This window comes from Poecilia latipinna, unplaced genomic scaffold (assembly GCF_001443285.1).
Source record: "Poecilia latipinna isolate Pla-1442-1.1 unplaced genomic scaffold, P_latipinna-1.0 Scaffold607, whole genome shotgun sequence".
Lineage (NCBI taxonomy): Eukaryota > Metazoa > Chordata > Actinopteri > Cyprinodontiformes > Poeciliidae > Poecilia > Poecilia latipinna.
The window spans coordinates 5,729-23,241 of record NW_015113223.1 but is presented as its reverse complement, the minus strand read 5'-3'; the positions used below and the strand labels follow the sequence as shown (position 1 = coordinate 23,241).

The following is a 17,513-nucleotide window of genomic DNA, read 5'->3' as shown; positions in this document are numbered from 1 at the left end:
ACAATTTAATTTATCATGTTCCAATTATTTCATTGAATAAGTAATCATGTCAAACATTTAAAAAGTGAACAAAACTCACACTTTTTTAAAAAGTTTTATTTAAATGAGCTTCATCTGTCATTAAAATGGCATCTTTCCTAAACTACTCCTCGAGAAATGTGACCTCAGTACTTCATTGTTCTATAAACCTGCTGCTTGAAATCCATTACGCAGGTAGGGGGCGTGGCCAAGTGACCTCTGCACTAAGCAGGTGCTTTGTGCAAAACATCTGCTTGGTTTGGTACAGATATCCCTAACTTCAGTATTTTAAATACTCTTGAGTTTATTCCCATCAATTCCTAATAATTCATTATAAAGTGTGATTAGTTCTAATGCAAAATTTCAAACTTTTACAATTCCTGTAATTTTTCAACCCTATAAAATCACCACAAGTTCCCCCCCCACCCCCACCCCCGTGTCACTTGCTGCTTTGTCCCATGAAAACAACACGCTGCTGAAATCCTATTTAATAATATTCAACTTTTTTCTTTGGATTTATGATTTTTTTTTTTAAATCACAAACAGAAAGCAAATAAAATGTGGTTTCCCTTTCAAAAATATTTAAGAAACAGAGCACATCTTCATCAGTTTCCTCCTCCTCCTCCTCTTCTTCACATGAGCCATCTGATGGACGACCGGAGCATTTCGAGGCTCTTGTTCTCCAGCCACCTCACAGTCTGCCTGCTGGGTTTTGTTGTCCCTGCGGTCAGTTCGCGGCCCCGCCGCGGCTCGGGGCAGATTGTTGATCAGCTCGTAGAGGCTGAAGACGCTGAAGCAGATTTCATCGTAGGCCGTCTTGGTGCCGCACTCGAACAAGCAGGCGAAGGCCACGGCTGGCGGCTCTCCCGGTGACGGCGACAGCTCCAGGTAGGCCAGATCCGAGTACGCGCTGGGGCCTTCGTAGATCACCCAGGGCCCACGCCAGCTGTCCGGATCGCGTGGGAACAGGCTGAGGAACACACCCAGATCTCTGCGCGCGGTGGTCCACGTTGGGTGGGAGTACACCACCCAGGTGGGGGTCAGGAAGTCTGGTCGGGGAGCAGAGTGGGAGCGATCAGTGTGGCCCGTTAAGGACGTCCAGTGTCTGCAGGGGGACGTGCGACCACCGTGGGCTTCACAGGCACGTAACGGAGCGGGAAACCCAACAACGCTTCCATGGCAACCGTTTCTAGGCTCCACCAGGCTCTGCACCAGCTGGCCCTCCTGAAACACGGCTCCGTCGTCCAGGCTGAGGGCCTGCACCCTGTAGCCCAGAGGGCTGCGGGCGTTACAGTACAGCACGTTGGAGCCGTCTTCTTCGTCCACGGACACCATCTGACACTCCACGCTCTCCGGCGCCGGGATGGGCTCGCCGAAGCGCCAGCTCCTCCCGTGGGTGTCGCTGTGGAAGCAGAAGGCGCGTGGTGTGGTCAGGCAGAGGTGGCCGAAGCACTCTCTGCAGTCGATGTGGTAGGCGTAGGCGGGGATGAGCAGGCGGCCCGACTTCAGCTGGATGCCGTGACCCGGGCCCAGAGCGAAGGTGGCCCAGTCTGTCGGGTTATCAAGTTCAGCCAGTCAGTCAATCAAGTTTATTTCAGCAACATTAAGTCGGTTCAAAGGGCTTTATGCCATGAAAACATAAACACTTTGTAAAGTCACCAATTGTGAAACCAGTAACCAAACACTACATTGTGTCCACTGCCATCATCCAAATCACAGATATACACATGAAATATGTTGGTCAATGTTATATTTATAATGGTTCAAGAGCAACTCTGAACAGGAGGGGTCTGGCACTCATTTAAAGAACATCAACGTTTCAGATGTTTGGCAGTTTTGTGGAAGTTTGATCCCAGATTTGAGGAGCGTAGAAGCTGAATGCTGCTTCTCCAAGTTTGGTTCTGCTTCTGGGGATGCAGAGCGGAACCAGAAGACCTGAGAGGTCTGGAAAGTTGATACAACAGCAGCAGCTAAGCCGTTCAGTGATTTATAAACTAGCAACAGTATTTTAAAGTCTATTCTCTGAGCTAAAGGGAACCAGTGTAGGGACTTTAAAACTGGAGTGATGTACTCTATCTTCCTGGTTTTAGTGAGAACTCGAGCGGCAGCGTTCTGAACCTGATTGATTTTTTTTGGCACACCTGTAAAAGATAAAGGCATGGATGAGTTTCTCTAGATCTTGCTGGTACATTGATCCTTTAATCCTCGAGACGTTCCTCAGGTGATAGAAGGCTGATTTTAAAAGTGTCTTTATGTGGATCTGAAGGTTCAGGTCACCACACCCAGATTTCAGACCTAATTTCTGGTTTCTAGCTGTAATATCTGAAGCTGTGTGTTGATTTTAGGTCGTGCTTCTTTAGGTCCAAAGATGATATAATATAAAACATGATACAATCTTTGCTAGGACTTCAGACACACTTTTTTTATCCAGAGGAAAAAGGGAAGGTGCTCTAGCACCACCTAGTGCCACCCTGGGCAATCGCCCATATCAGCAACCACCACTGGATAAGGTCTGCTTTTAGGTGGCTGTCCCATTACCTTTGATAGTGCCTCCTATGACGGTATCGGTGAGGTCTGTGACTGGGCTCCAGGTGTCTCCTCCGTCAGCGCTGGAGATGTAGCAGAGTCTGGTCACGTTGTCCCCGGTGACCAGCTGGTAGGACTCCGAGGTGTGGCCAAGGACGGCGATGAAGAACAGGAAGAGGATGCCGGTGAACTCGTCGTACACCGGACAGGGGTTCATGGACCTGTGACCGGGCAGGAAGGCCGTGCCCAGAACACACATGTCCTTCCACTGCAGCAAAATGATGGAAAGGGAAGGAGGAACACAGAGAAAATTAGCATAATTATATAATTATACACAATATATTTGCTTCAGAATGTCATGTGGATCCACCAGCTTTTTATTTTTTCAGTTTGGAGTACACTAAGAAAGTGATTTAAATTCATAACACTAACTCCATAACTCTTAAAGTGATCTTGTGAGGCATTCTATCAACTAGCACTGATGATGTGGAGGTCAGTACCACAGGTCACTGACCTCCACATAGTTCCTGTAGAAGCTGCCTTTCCTCATCACGAGCAGGTGAGCCTGAGAGTCCGACGGGGTCAGCCTCTCCTCACAGAAAGCCAGAAATGACCTGAAGCGGCTCAGATACAGCAGAGCCGGGACTCTGTACGTCACTCCGTTGGGCTCCTTGTGGAAGAGCACCGACCTCGCCGGGAAGTACGGTGATCTCATGCTCGCTTTTAGATGAACTTCTCCGATTGATCAGGAATCTGCAGAGTGCAAAAGGCCAATTTCAGTGACAATCACTGAATTACATACCTATGGATAAAAACTAAGCAAAAGACATGTGGATTCATGCATACGGAGTGTAAAGTCACAGTACTTTGATCATTTTAAAGACTTGTCACAACTGCTGCCATCTGGCTCCAGATGCAGGAGCATTAAAGCAAAGACAAACTGACTGAAGAATAGTTTATATCCAGTAGCCATTAAATGCCACCTAGTTCTACATTTCACCCAATTTTATTACTGTCCATGTATTTTACTGCGTGTTTTCTCTAATAACAATAAAAAATGTTATTATTTTTGAAGTGTTTTTCAAAAACATTAACACTCTAAAGATTTTTTCACATTGCAACCATACATACATAAAGGGTGAATGATTAAAAGCACATTTGTACTCATTCCCCTATAGTCAACATTTTTAACAATTCATTTCTTCTTCTCTCTTGTAAAGTAGCTAAACCTCAAACAGATTAAATTTAGCTCAGGAAAAATCTGAACTGGATTTATTTGTGGGCTTTGACTGGTCCAATCCAACATCTTAGCTGACTCACATACTCTGTGCAATAACTATTTTTTTATTTCAAGGCCTGTGAGAGAGAACAAAAGTCACACAAATGCATATTAATTCATTTGAACTTAACATCTTCTAAGGCTACATTTTGTGCACTAGTGCAAAATGTTTGGGAACATTAATGTGGATATCTAAAAACAAACATTAAAAATTAAAAGATATGTCTGATTCAAAGCTCTGTACAATTAAAACATTTAGGTGGAAACCCTGTTGTCATCATCCAGGACACAGGAACTCACCTGTCGTTACTCTACCGCTCTCTAAATCTTAAGGATACACTTCGTTCTGCATTTTTATCATTTAAGTCCAAGGGTTTAAAGAAAGACCAGACTTATAAAACTGGTTTGTGTCCGATGCGAGACAATAAAAAAATACCGATAAAGCCCACCAGAACTTAATTCACAGATCCTTCATTGTATTGCTAAACAGAACCCAGCTCTGCTATGACATCTTAAAACAGAGATACTCACAATCGTAGTGCTGTGTGGGAACTGCTACAGCTCTGCGAAGGTACACAGACCGTCTGAGAGACCTGAGGGCTCCACAGCCTCATGAGGGAATGGTTGTTGGGTTTGTGTGTAGTTAGTTTGTGTCTGAAAGCAATGTTTGCTCCTCTCTGTTCACTGTTCAGAGAGGCGGCATTGCATGCTGCTCACTGACCCAGAAGTGAACACTCATCAGATCTACAGCTTTGGATGAATCAGCGAGAGAGCAGCCATTGTGGAGAAGAAGGCCAGGTTGGGGTGGAGGGGTGACGCTCAACAATAATGTCAGTTTGCCTGCATTACATCCTTTTTATTCGATGCAGTAATTATGGAAATGAACACGCTTTTTCTTTCTGTGTTGTTATAGCAGTGTGTGTTATGTAGCTGAACTATGCAAATATTTTAAACTACTTCCAAACCTTTGCACAGCAATACACATTTTCCAAGCTCACCTCACTTTGTTAACATTTTAGGAAAAGCTTAAAAGTTTATTCATGCATTTCCTTAGATTTATTGTTATTTAGGATGGCATTATTTATGAGTGATGTTTTTTAAATAAATATGATTTATTTGTGTTCTTTTTCCAAACAAGTACAGATTAATTTATCTGTATTAATTAGAGCACAGACTCTTGCAGAAGATCACTAATCACTGGAATGCCTTCATTCTCTCACCTCACTCAAAGAAATAATCTTCCAATATTTGGAAAGGCACAACACCGGCCAAACGTCAATAAAGATGAAGAAAAACATAATAGCCTTGTTGAGTGAAATATTGTTAAGTATTTCCTTTTTCTTCTTCTTTTTGGTTATTTTTATTGGCTGTTGTTGAGTATTTATTGTTTAAAATGCTATTATTTAGTTGTATTCGCACTTCCGCTTTAACGCCTGGCAGTCCAAACTCAGGGATTCAGGTTTGACGCCGTCTGTGACGTCACCAATGAGCGACTCTACCCTTTCACATGGTAGCATGTTAAAGTTGTGACTTCTCCTCGCCAAGGTAGTATAATTCTTACATACTGAAGCTCAAGCTAATGCCACATTGCGTGCGTGAGCTACTGCTAGCCTCAAACTTTACGTGCGTACGTTTTTAACCGCTGTCACGAAGTCAACTGGGGCAAAAAGTAGCACTTTAGCGTCGAGGCTAACCAGTTAGCCACATAGCTAAGACAGTTTGTTTTGAAATCTCCTGAAGGCATGGTCGTCTGTGGTGCGGTATGGAGCATTGGTGCGCAGTCAAACATGTCTGCGCTTCTATTGTAACAATTCAACAAATATCAAGCAAAGTTTGTTTGCAGACCACAAAAAAAAAAACAGTAACAAAATAAATAACCTTATAATAAGTTATAGGAATAATAATAATAAAGTCAGTTCCATTAAGTAACAACCTAAAAAATGGCAAATAAATTGCTTCTGTTTGCTCTTTATAGTGACAAAATAAATTCCTTTATAGTGTTTTTTTCATTGATTTATGTTGCATTTTATTTCATCAGAATGCATCCCTGTAAATTTTTTTGTGTGTGAAAATATACTTACACAAATTATTACTACAAACAGGAATATTTAATGAGCATTCAAGTTATTGGAACTGTATTGGAGGATCTACATGAGAGCGGCATTCCCATTTTCAGTTATTTTACATGTTGAAGTATTAAAATAATAATTACAAAAGAAAAGCAAAGAAAATTTAATAAATCACCCAGGTGAGGTTTTACTCTCATTTAAATTTGAAAAGCAGAAATCAGAGCTGAACTATCTTGAAACCAATATTTATTTTATCCGCACTGAGCTTTCAATTTGAATGACATCATACGCCTATTTTATTACTACCTGATATATTTAAAATGTTTACTAAGGCCATGTTTATATATCAGACCTTCCTAGTCTAAATGTAACATGTGATGTTAAAACAAATTTTTCAAGTTTTTACCTTCCTGAATGTGGTCAGTATGGGCAGCCTGTGGTCTGAGGGCCACTCCTCCTCCATCCTCTGTGTCGGTGCGTCTCCGGGCCCAGAGGGCCTGATCGCTTCTGGTGCCGAGGGCGGAGAGGTGACGGTGTGGACTCGAGGGGGCGCCGTAGTCGGGCGTCTGGCTCTCCCCGGACAGGAGGACGTCACCAGCGCAGCGTTCTCGCCCGCAGCCTCAGCCCACCTGTACGTGTCGCACGGAGACGCGGTGAGCGTGTTCGACCCCCGGAGCCTGAAGGGCCCGGTGGAGGATTTCCGCGGTGCAGGGGAGGAGGAGATTAATGCCGTAGCTCTGAACGAGACTGGTTCGAACGTGGCCGTGGCCGACGACTCTGGGGTGGTGAGGATACTCGAGATTCCGGGTGGGAAAGTGTGCCGGAGTCTCCGCAGACACACAAACATCTGCTCCTCCGTGGCTTTCCGACCTCACAGACCCAATAACCTCGTCTCTGTGGGACTGGACATGCAGGTGAGCAGACGAGATTTAAGAGTGTGAATGTCACTTAATATTTATACCGCTTGACCTTTTCACACTTTATTGTGCTACAACCACCTGATTTAATGTGTTTTATCGAGCACATGATCGCAAGGCGGAAGGAAAACAGTATGTGGTGTTCAAGACTTTTTACCAACATTCTCAAAACTGTGACTTTCTCTAACAAACCTCTGAGGCTTTAGAGAACAGCTGGATTTATTATTGAGATTTAATTACACACAGGTTAACTTTATTTAATACAATCAGGTGATTACTAGGGCAATTAGATTCACTGGGTTTAAATACATGTATAGGTTTCAGATTTGCCTCTGCAAAATATGATGTAAAATTCTCATTTTACGTCATAATTTTACTTTGTGTACGTAAAATGATGACCATTTTATGTCATCATCACTTCATTAATAAAGCTCTACTTTGTGTTGGTTACAGCTGGACAGTATTGCTTAAAAATAACATTTCAGATTTGTTTATACCAAATTTGATTTTTGATTTCAAATCTTTTTCCCACCCTCACTTTTTTCCTTATATTTTCTATACAAATTATAGAAAATATATTTTCATAAAAAGTGGCTTTTGTTTTGATAATTCCTTCTGTGACTTGATCTGAATTCAAAGTCAAAATAAATAGAAGCTCTGAAAGACGCTCGTTAAAACCCACACTGTGGAAACCCGAGAAAATTCCACACTATCCAAAAGTGAAATCTTCAAAAACAGAGAATTTGATTAATCTGTACAGTCGATTTATCGCCCAGACCTAGTGTAGGTCTAAAAGTTTGTCACAATGTGGCATAATATAAAAAGTTCAGGAGTAATAGATACTTTGATAACGCTCTGCTGGTCAGCCCTTCATATCCGTCTACTTTGCTGTTCCAGGTGATTCTGTGGGGTCTGCAGAAGACCCGCCCACTGTGGACTCTCAACCTGCAGGACGCGGCAGAAGAAGCGGGCGACCAGCAGCAGCGGCCGGGCCAGCTCTTCAACCCCCCTCTGGCTCACTGCGTTTCAGTGTCGGGCTGCGGCAACGTTCTGGGCTGCGCCGCCGAGGACGGCCGGGTCCACTTGATGCGGATCGGCGGCGGCTCCAAACTGGAGCAGCAGGGAGCCATCAAGGCTCACAGTCAGGGAGCCTCCCAGGCCCACTTCATCAGCTTCCTCTCCCACCCTCACTGGATGGTCACCGGGGGAAACGACGGCCTCGTGGCCCTCTGGGACCTCAGCAAGCACCCGGTGGTGAATCCGGAGGGAAAAACGCAAACGACGGCTCCTCAGCGCCGCAAAGGTAAGAGCGGCAGGAGGAGAAGAGAGCAGGAGAAATCGAAGCAGAAGGCAGACGAGGAGGACGAAGCAGCTGCGAAGGATCAGGGGACACCGACGGAGGAGGAGACGACGTCTGGACCCAAACTGAGCATCAGCCACGGGGACAAGGTGAACTGGCTGTGCCCCGCTGTGCTGAAAGGAGAACCAAGCGTGATAGTTGCAGATCAGAGCACCAATCTGACCGTCTACCCTCTGTCTCAGCTTTAGATCCAACCATGCTACTTTTTCTTCTGTTGAAAAAAGAAATGAACATTTTATTTGGTGAATACTTTTTTTTTCCTCCAAATTTTATTTGACTTTCAGGTCGCTCTTCATTTGGTTTCTGTCATTAAAACTAGATGCAAACGTTAATATACGGCTTCAATATGGATTATGCCTTTTTGCATGTGTGTGGGCTCCTTTGAAATAAACTCCTTGAAATAAATGTCTTAAAAATGGTTTTATTGACTGTAAAATGACCACATCTGACTTGGAGAAATTTACATTAATCGTTGTCTGCAGCTGCTTTTTACAGAGTGAAATAAAAAATAACACCAGATGTTAAAATGAAGGCAGGAAAAAAAAAGCTGTTCCAGATAATATTTGATTCAAAGCAGCACATGTTTTTATATTATTAAGTTATTTATAAATACATATATATATATATATATATATATTCCTCTTCACATTATTGCACTCCCTGGTGAGAAGGCTGTAAAAATAAATCTAGCTTTGGTTACTTTTAACCCTTCTGTGGTTTCAGCGCAACGCTCAGAAGATGTCACGCTCAAACAGCAGAGAAGCGGGGGGCTTGTCCCATCAGACTGTCAGTACCCGAAACCACACACAAAAGAAAAACCTCATAAAGGTGCGGACCACACACAGGGATGACAACATCTCTGAGGAGGGTTTCAGTGAGTTAGAGAAATTTAACCTTTATTTATTTTGAAAGGAGGAAACCTTAAAACAAAATTAGGTTTTAGAGCTGCTGATGACTCTTTTCTCTTTGTTTTCAGGTCATTTGACTTCATGACTTTTAAACAATGTTGACAATAAGAAACAGTCACACCATCACAGGTCCTCCACCATGTTCAAGAGGGAATATGAGGTCCTTTGTTTCAGGCCTGACCCAACTGCTGTGTTTGCTGCTCGGATTCAATGTCAATGTAATCTGACCACATCTGCTAAAGTTTAGCAAACTGCATGTTTACGTTAGAGATGGTAGGAAAGAAAAAAATGTGTCCTTGCATCTCTCCCAGATAAAGTTGGCACGAAGACAATATCTGATGGATTTTGAGACCAAATGACCGCTGGATGATCTGAGCGCTGCAGTTCTCTAAAAGCTGTGGTCAATTTTCTACCTCCATCACCATCCTTCAAAATAAAGGTGGGTTCTTGTCCTGCTTTTTGTCAATTACTGCTCTGACTGTAGATGTCAAAACAAAAAAGTAGTTTAACCTTTAATTGCTCCAATTGTCAATAATAGGTATTTCCCGTTGCCATTTCCAAACAAAACTAATTGAATAACATGCTCTCTTGTCTTTCCTATTTTGAAGAGACATGTCACTAATTGGTAGTTTGAGGCACTCTGAACTTTAAGAAGTACAAAGTATTTAAAGTGCAAAACGGCATCAGTGATTCCAGGCTGGATTTTTCTCAATTTTCAGTGAGATTATGATGCAATAAAAAGTTTTAACACTTCCAACATTTAAATCTTGTATAAACTATCACACCATTCAATACTTACCCTTTCTTTACCAATTTACGAAACCACACAGAATCTTTTTCACACGTTTCATTCAAACAAAAGTTTCTTTTTTACTAAGGCAAGACAACAGTAAACGCATACATTCATTTTAAACGTTCAAACAACTGAGCAATTTCTTCTGCAAAACGACAGATTGAAAATAAGGACGACGAGGAAAGGAACAGGGCAAACAGCCCGAGTTAAACAAGAAACGCAATGCACACCCGTCTATTTTTCACAAGGCAGTTTACAGCTTTTCTCTTTAATAACGGCAGCCACACAACAGCAAAGTCTGCTCTTGCAGATTTCACAAAGAAGCGAAGCAAAACTTTGCGCCGAACAAGCCGGATCAGAGGAACCATAATGTCCACAATTACCCAAATGTCTGTTAAACTCGTGAGTCTGGATGATTTCCCACGTTTGAAAGATCTTTTTTGTGGTGCACGGATGTTTAAGTGGAGTTAAAAGGCTGAGGTTGCACAGAGCCAGGGAAGCGTCTCGTCTCCCCTCCTCTGATTATCGAGGACGACGGCAGACGCTCCCTGTCTGAGGTTTGTGCCTGTTGAGGCAGAAGTGCGTCCGGTGAGTCGAGCTGCGGCGTTTACAGCTTAGCCAGGCTCTTCTCCAGGCTCTCGATGTCACTGTCCCCGTCCTTGCCCTTGCTGCCGCGGGCGCTGCACTCCAGGAACTCCACCTTCATGGGCAGCTGGCTGAACTCGAAATCCTTGCCTTTTTTCCCCAGATACACGCTGCCACCTACAGAGCCGTCCTGGGCGCTCAGAGCTGCAGAGCGGGTCACTCTCAGCGTGTTCCTGTGGGGAAAAACAGCAGCGTTTATTAGTAAAATGCCTCTTTAGTTTGAGTTGAAAGTTTACGGTTCGTTCACAGGTTGTCGAATTCAAGCAATTCTTTGGTCTCTGATAGACCTGGACGTTGACCCATTTCACGTTGCAAAACGTATCTTCCTTCATCTGCCTTCATCCCAATCCTAATCCATAGGGTTTAATATAAAGCTGCCCCACCCTTTGAAGCTGTGGCAACATCTGGGAAGGCTTTCCACAAGGGTTAGGTGTGTTTGCGGGAATATTTTGCCGTTCTTTCATTCTTGAGGTCAGACACTGGCGTTGGACGAGGAGCCCTGATCAGAAGTCTCTGCTGTAATTCATGAGGCCAAGACTCTGCCTGTAGTTCCTCATTGCCAAACTTGATCATCCGCGTCTTTATGGACTTTGATCTGAGTAACTGGTGCAAAGTCAAGTTGGATCAAGGAGAAAGTATCTTCAAAATGGTACTGCAGGGTTGGAAAAAGGAAGTTGTCCAAAAGGTCTTGGTAAACAGAAGCATAAGGAGTTCCTTTCACTGCAAAACGACAGATTGCAGTGAAAGGTTTTCCAGACTGGATTTTTTTTTTTTTTTTTTTGCAAAAGCCTGTTTCAATGATTGATGTATTCAAACTAATACTTATGGCATTACATTAGTTATGTCTTATTTACATGCAGAAATTAGGATGAAGCAAGGTGAATACTAGCAGGCGTCAATGCAGACATTGTGAATTTGTAAAAGCGGGTTAAGACGTCATCAGCGAGACCGTTAACATTAAAGGTGGAAGTTTTTATTTTGAAATAGACACTTACAGTTCCTTCTCCAGCTGCTGCTGAATCAGTTTAGCAGATTTTGCCATCGCAACATCTACGCAGAAGAAGAGATAATTTAATGAGGTCACTGTGTTACAGATAGATGGTGTAGGATAAAATATCACACAAAGAGTAGGTAAAAGAAAAAATTTTAAAAAAAAAGTGTTGAGTCACCTTGTTTGTTGCATACCACCAGCAGAGTTGGAGCGATTCTGTAGACCACCGGGTCCGTCAACAGCATGTAGAGGAACTCGGCCACATCTCTTACCTCCTTCTGGAAGATGGCGCTGTCCACCACAAACACGATAGCTCTGGAAAGACAACAGGTGAGTTAATCCAGTGATGATCACAACAGGATTTTAAATTGCAGGGGAATTCAGTTTTAAAAACTTAAATATTTTAGAAATTGTAACGTTTTAAATGTCAAGGTTTGGACAGGTTTAACTGATTTTTCATGATCCCAACAACATGAGGAGAAAAGTGTGAAGACGGAGCCACACAGGAGGGTCTCACCTGGCTGCAGACTTGAACTTCTCCAGGTACTGAGACCGCAGACTGTCATGTCCCGGCAGGTCTATCAGAGTCCAGGTGCAGTTCTGAAAGGAAGGAGGAAAACTGTGGATCACTGTCAACATACACAGACAACAAAGCAGCGTATTAAGAAAAAAAAACAAATCACACCACTTCTGGTGATTTTTATAACCACCAACTCCAAGTTGGCCAACACAGAGTACTACACAACTATAAATTAAGGGCGGAGGGGATATGTGGTTTTCTAAATGTTTTAAGAGATGAAAATCTCAAATGTGTGGTGTGCATTTTTGCCCTGCCCCTTTTACTCTCATACCCTAAATAACATCCAGTAAAAAAAAAATAATCATACCTTTAATGATATTAACATTTATGCAAGGCATTGTTGCAGCAGTCTGTGACTTACTCTGTCGTTTTTAGCTTTGTATGGAGCGCTGCTGTCTGTGATGGAGGTCTGTGTGCGCTTGAACTTCCCTGACAGCAGCTGGAGAGACATAAACACAACACAGTATAAAATAAAGGAACCCTCCAGCAGTCATTATTATCTTGATGTCCTGTTGAGAGCAACGTGGCCAGGGCTCACCCGGATAAACAGAAGGGTTTTCCCAGAGTCACACAGTCCCACCAGCAGCACGGCGCTCCGGACTGTTTTACTGGTTAAAAAGTACTTCAAGAAGACTGAAATAAATTAGAAAATTAAATGTGAGTTTGGTAGTCAGTGAGCAAAAGCAGCAGTTTGAATGACTTCCTTGTTCGTGTTTGTTTAAACAATAAGCTTACAGTTTTAATCTAAGGTTGTTTAAAATGCTGAAGATAGAGTATAAGTTGTTCCTGAGAGGACAGCTTTATATTTTGCCTGAGTTTTTCACTCGCTAAGCTACATGCTAAAGCTAGCCTGCTAAGCTAACAAGCTAACGCGCGCTGCAAGTTCCTACCGCAGGTGATGACAACCACCGCCAGAGCCACGATCACTCCAACCAGAACCACGGGGTCCTGCTCCTCCAGCTGCTGCCGAAGGGACTCGATGTAAGGCTCCAACGGGTTCTCTGTCATCTCCGCGTCCGTTTTCTCCAGGTCCGTTACAGTGTATCGGCGAGCCCGTTCAAGCTAATCTGAGATGGGACACGTCTCCTTTTGGAAGCTGTAGGGAGAGCGAAGGGCCACCAGGGGGCGCCGCGGAGCTGAGAGTGAGACTATTATTAGAGGGTCAGAAGTGGGTAGAGTAGCCAAAAATTGTATCGGGTTATTTTTGCTTTTGTAAAATTAAAAAAGGTAACTGTCCAAGATATTACTGTAAGAGAGAGAGAGAAAAAAAAAATCATAAATAGGTTACTCAATAATGAGTAGCTAATCACAACATGGATGCTAAAATGAAAACAAATAAATAACATAATTACAAAATAAGAAATTTAGGCAGAGGAAACATTTTCCAAATAATTTTTTTTCAACTAAAAACTTATTAAACTAGTACTAGGGAGAGCATATGTTAAAACAGGATAAAGTACTGTGTGCTGAACTCACACCAGGTGATTCACGTGTTAGTAGACGGCCAGGAGACAACTAGTAAAGGGCATTTCTCTTATCAAATATATTTTATAAATGGATTTTTGTAATTGAAATACAATAAAATGGAAAACAACTAATAAACTCATCTTAATGCTACACTCAAAAAGATTTAGCAACAAATAAAACATGGAGGAAACTTACATTACTAGCTAATATACATACATTAATGCTACACTCAAAGATTACATGGGTCTACATTTTATTATCAACCAAAGAAAAAGACACATTTGTCTTCCAAATGCAATAAACACTTACAAAGATGAAAGTTTTTCCAACTACAAGGCGTACATTACGATTGTTAGAGAGTCGTTGATGTTTGGTGTGTGTTTACTTTCTCCTAAATGACTAAATTCTTGTTCACAAGGTTACCAAAAAAAAAAAAAAAAAAAACGTCGAAGATAGTGTGCTGCTGCTAGGAGCTCTCACTCGGTCATGTTTCTGCAAATATAATGTGACATAGATCGTTTATAACACATACGTAACACTCTGGTCTAATTTCAAACTCCAAAGCATTAAACACTTTTTAGCATGAATTTTGTCATGAATTTTGCCATGAACATATTTACTAACTTATCAATGTAGCATAGGGTTAGGGTAAACTAACCTACAGTATTTGATCGAATGACATGAAATACTCCTAAAAGCATTTTTTTCTCTCAAAAATTAATTGCACAGTGCGGAAGATACTGGGTCACTTTTTTAAATCGATTTTCTCGAAAGTTTGACTTTTTTTCTTAATTAATTTTTTCCCCTCAAAATTTTCTTATTTTTGAAATATATATTTTTTCCTCTACTTGCATCATCTCACCCAGTCTGTAACACCCTATCGAGGGCATATTTAAATCAACAGGCTAGGCAGTTAGTTCGTTTGCAATGTCTGTATTCATGCCGATCAATATAATAATGAAGGCAAACACATTGCTAAATGTCATACCAAATGTGATACTCTTTTTAAATTATTCCTCATCAGCCTTGGGAGTTTTTGGTTCTCAATAGAGACCAGATGCGCTTTGACGCACGTCTCCAGCTTCGGCGCGCTTTTTTATTCGCTCTCTGGATATTTGACTCCTCGGCTCTCGGCACCATGTCAAACGTCAGAGAGCCCAGTTATTCTATAGGAAGAGGTTGTGTGTCATTCATACCGTACTCTTGAAGGGGGGCACGCTCGTTGTTGTTTTTTTTTCTTCTTCTTCTTTTTTTTTTAATCGGGAGCAGGAGGTGGCAAACTCCTTCTGATGGTTTCATCGGGAGCTCTGTAGGGTTTCCTGTTTCCATTTCTAGGCTGTGACGGGATTTACTTGAAAAACCAATCTGTTTCTGTGGGATATCTCCGTCAGGGATCATTTCAAAGAAAGAAGATGGCTCTGGGTTACCTCTACGCGCTGTGCGTGTGGATAGGTTTGTTGCATCCCTCACTTGGAACCGGGTTCGTTTATCGCTTTCCAGGGATCACCCTGCAGCGGCACCGTATCCACTCCGAACAGGGCAGCAGTACGGGTCCGCCGGGTGCAGGGTCCTCACTTAGGTGCGCCCTGGCTGCAATTTACGCGCATCGCAGCATCTTTTCCCTTTCCGTATTGTGTCTTGTCTGTCAGCTGTTATCAGTAAGAATTGCATCTCTCTTTGCGTTTTAGGAACTGGTGTCAGTACACTGCTACCAGGACAGTGCCCTGCAAAGTGCACAATGGGACTGAAACCTCAGTGCAGAGGGTGATGCAGGGCTGCCGGTGGCCTGGACCGTGCAGCAAAGTCATCAGGTAGAATCCTCCAACATGCATCCCTCACTCAGTTCCACCTCTCAGCAACATTTTCTGTTCGGAGATTTGATCGGGATTTCTTCTGTTTAAAAAAAAAAAAAGAAAAAATCATGGAGTCCTGCGCAAAGCAGGGGCGTATTTAGTGTGACAACGGCCTGGGGTTGTTGTTTCCCTAGAATATGTTTCTATCTCTTGCAGTTTTTCATAAAAAAAAGGTGGAAATTCTCAAATTCTCTTTTAAAAGCTGAAGCTATATTTGTAATTTGCTTACAAATATATCCACAAAAGGTATTAAGTAGCTTCTCAACAACACCTGATGAACAAAACGACAACATAACAAGAAAACCTTCAGAGAACATTCAAGCTCAAGGTTGGTGGAACATTGAGAAATGATCTTCCAGTGTTTGTTGTAGGACTAAAGAACCATTCAGGAACCATTTCATCAACCTTTAGACGGGGTTAATGCAACTACATTTAGTGTAATAAGTTCAGCAGAGCTAATTTGAAGCTGTAAAATCTGTAAAATGTTTTTTTTTTTTTAAGTCAAAAGGAACCTTTAAAAATATTTCTTGGTTGTTGACAAAAGGCTGTTCTGCCGGGTTTTTAAATAAACATCAAGAGAACCTTTAAGGAAAGTTCCCTGAACATTCCCAAGCTGTTACATTTAGGGTACATCTGCTGAATGTTCAGGTTACATTATGGAAGATGTTGATGTCCACCATGGGACATTTAAGTGCTCCCTGAAGGTATTCTAAATGTTACATCACTAAAGTTGTAGGGAACGATCCCTTAAGATAGATATGCTCTAAGAAACCTGGAGAACAATCTTTGAAGTTCTCGAATCAGCACATTGTCAGTGTTGCACCTATCCTTTAGAGAGCTCTCAGGTAATGTTCACAAAAGACTCTCTAAATGTTGTGTTGTTAAAAGATTAGCTGACAGTCCTCAGGTAATCTTTTGTGAACAATACTCCAGGTTTTCTAAAGCTTTCATGTTAAAAGTTGTAGATAACCTTCAGAGAACTGGATATTCTCCAAAGTTTACATTGTGAAAGATCTGTTCTCTGGCTCCATGTCCAACAGAGAACTTTATTAGGATATTCCTGGAAGTGAAAGATGTATTTAACACACAGGGAACCCCTAAAAGAACATTGCTCGTGAGATAGCAATGTTGAAATTAACCTTCTGAAAACTTTTGGGAAGCATTTCCGGAAGGTTCTCTAAAAATAATAGCTTTAAGAGATCCTTTAGGGTTCATTCCCAGAAGGTTCCCTGAAGGTCAAGACATAGTGGAACCTCAGTGAGTGTTCCCTGAAGGTTTTCTAAAAGTTGTACCATTCAGGGAACCTTTAGGAAAGTTTCCCCTCATGTCCTAGAAAACGGGTCAACCGCTTTCTGAAGGTTACACTGTGAAAGTTGTGGGTAAACTCCAGGGAACATTTAGAGCACATTCCCTTCCCTAATAGTTCCCAGAAATCAACCTTCGGAGATTTTTAGGAAACATTCCCTGAAGGTTCTCTAAAGGTTACAGTTTTAATCTCCAGAAATTTCCCTCATAGTTTCCAGGAGGTCAATGTAGAACCTTTAACCTTTAGGAAATGTTCTCCACGGGTTCCTCTGGTTAAAGTTCACTGGATCTCTGCTCAAAGTGTCAACCTCAATTAGTCTGAATCTTTGCTTGTTGTTTTCCTTTCATCCAGACCTAGTTTTTGTCCCTCTAATCATTTATGCCAAAAAACAAATCAGATTGGCACATTTTCTGCTTCGATAACGTTTCCGTTTCGTTCTGCGCAGCTACAGAACCGTTATCAAGCCGTCGTTTAAGATCACTTACAAGCAAATCACGGCTCTGGAGTGGAGGTGCTGCCCTGGATTTGTGGGGATGGAGTGTCGCGAAGGTGAGTTTTGTTGTTTTTTTTCTTTTTAAAAGTCAGTCTTTGGGAACAGAGTTATCAGAGACAAGTTTTCTCAAGGACCACATCTGTGTGTTTTTAGCAGCACCAGGCATCTCTACCCACATCAGTGCCCTTTTTATGTGAGGTGGTATGTATCTGGTTAGCTCGCTAATCACCCCACTGTACTCTGAACCAGTCGGCCTCTTAAAAGTGGGCTTGAATTAAGAGGGAGAGTCTGCATTTGATTACTTTCAG

At 42.2% G+C, this 17,513-nt stretch overlaps 4 protein-coding genes across 6 annotated transcripts; 2 read left to right on the top strand and 2 right to left on the bottom strand.

Annotated features, from left to right (window-relative positions):
• Positions 1-587: 587 nt before the first annotated feature.
• Positions 588-6,385, bottom strand: neu4 (sialidase 4). 3 transcript variants are annotated; one of them, XM_015042891.1, is made up of 4 exons: positions 6,299-6,385; positions 3,059-3,297; positions 2,557-2,812; positions 588-1,568 (listed from the first exon to the last, which is right to left on the bottom strand). In XM_015042891.1, the coding sequence occupies exons 2-4, from the start codon at positions 3,257-3,259 to the stop codon at positions 601-603; spliced, it is 1,425 nt and encodes a 474-aa protein (XP_014898377.1). In that variant the 5' UTR covers positions 3,260-3,297; positions 6,299-6,385; the 3' UTR covers positions 588-600. The 3 variants fall into 3 exon arrangements, with proteins under 3 accessions (XP_014898377.1, XP_014898376.1, XP_014898375.1); XM_015042890.1 differs by lacking the exon at positions 6,299-6,385 and adding an exon at positions 4,355-4,908; XM_015042889.1 differs by lacking the exon at positions 6,299-6,385 and having other exon boundaries at positions 3,059-3,571.
• On the top strand, positions 5,257-8,588 carry wdr53 (WD repeat domain 53). Its single transcript, XM_015042892.1, has 3 exons — positions 5,257-5,368; positions 6,317-6,806; positions 7,707-8,588. Exons 2-3 carry the CDS (start codon positions 6,318-6,320, stop codon positions 8,355-8,357), a joined length of 1,140 nt encoding a protein of 379 aa, XP_014898378.1. The 5' UTR covers positions 5,257-5,368; position 6,317; the 3' UTR covers positions 8,358-8,588.
• Positions 8,589-9,915: 1,327 nt separating this feature from the next.
• srprb (SRP receptor subunit beta) lies at positions 9,916-13,217 on the bottom strand. The gene is made up of 7 exons (XM_015042893.1): positions 12,977-13,217; positions 12,625-12,719; positions 12,448-12,525; positions 12,024-12,106; positions 11,685-11,821; positions 11,511-11,565; positions 9,916-10,688 (listed from the first exon to the last, which is right to left on the bottom strand). Exons 1-7 carry the CDS (start codon positions 13,092-13,094, stop codon positions 10,478-10,480), a joined length of 777 nt encoding a protein of 258 aa, XP_014898379.1. The 5' UTR covers positions 13,095-13,217; the 3' UTR covers positions 9,916-10,477.
• A 1,202-nt stretch (positions 13,218-14,419) lies between these two features.
• LOC106953836 (collagen alpha-1(XXVI) chain-like) lies at positions 14,420-17,506 on the top strand. The gene is made up of 3 exons (XM_015042894.1): positions 14,420-15,132; positions 15,242-15,364; positions 17,158-17,506. The coding sequence occupies exons 1-3, from the start codon at positions 14,966-14,968 to the stop codon at positions 17,288-17,290; spliced, it is 423 nt and encodes a 140-aa protein (XP_014898380.1). The 5' UTR covers positions 14,420-14,965; the 3' UTR covers positions 17,291-17,506.
• Positions 17,507-17,513: the final 7 nt, after the last annotated feature.

Coding starts and splice junctions, on each gene's coding strand:
- wdr53 (XM_015042892.1), top strand. CDS start 6,318: ATGGGCAGCCTGTGGTCTGAGGGCCACTCCTCCTCCATCCTCTGTGTC. Junction 6,807..7,706: donor CTGTGGGACTGGACATGCAG/GTGAGCAGACGA, acceptor TTGCTGTTCCAG/GTGATTCTGTGGGGTCTGCA.
- srprb (XM_015042893.1), bottom strand. CDS start 13,094: ATGACAGAGAACCCGTTGGAGCCTTACATCGAGTCCCTTCGGCAGCAG. Junction 12,107..12,447: donor ACAAAGCTAAAAACGACAGA/GTAAGTCACAGA, acceptor CCTTCCTTTCAG/AACTGCACCTGGACTCTGAT. Junction 11,566..11,684: donor GGTGGTATGCAACAAACAAG/GTGACTCAACAC, acceptor TCTTCTGCGTAG/ATGTTGCGATGGCAAAATCT.
- neu4 (XM_015042891.1), bottom strand. CDS start 3,259: ATGAGATCACCGTACTTCCCGGCGAGGTCGGTGCTCTTCCACAAGGAG. Junction 2,813..3,058: donor TCTACAGGAACTATGTGGAG/GTCAGTGACCTG, acceptor ATTTTGCTGCAG/TGGAAGGACATGTGTGTTCT. Junction 1,569..2,556: donor CATAGGAGGCACTATCAAAG/GTAATGGGACAG, acceptor ATAACCCGACAG/ACTGGGCCACCTTCGCTCTG.
- LOC106953836 (XM_015042894.1), top strand. CDS start 14,966: ATGGCTCTGGGTTACCTCTACGCGCTGTGCGTGTGGATAGGTTTGTTG. Junction 15,133..15,241: donor GGTGCAGGGTCCTCACTTAG/GTGCGCCCTGGC, acceptor TTTGCGTTTTAG/GAACTGGTGTCAGTACACTG. Junction 15,365..17,157: donor CCGTGCAGCAAAGTCATCAG/GTAGAATCCTCC, acceptor CGTTCTGCGCAG/CTACAGAACCGTTATCAAGC.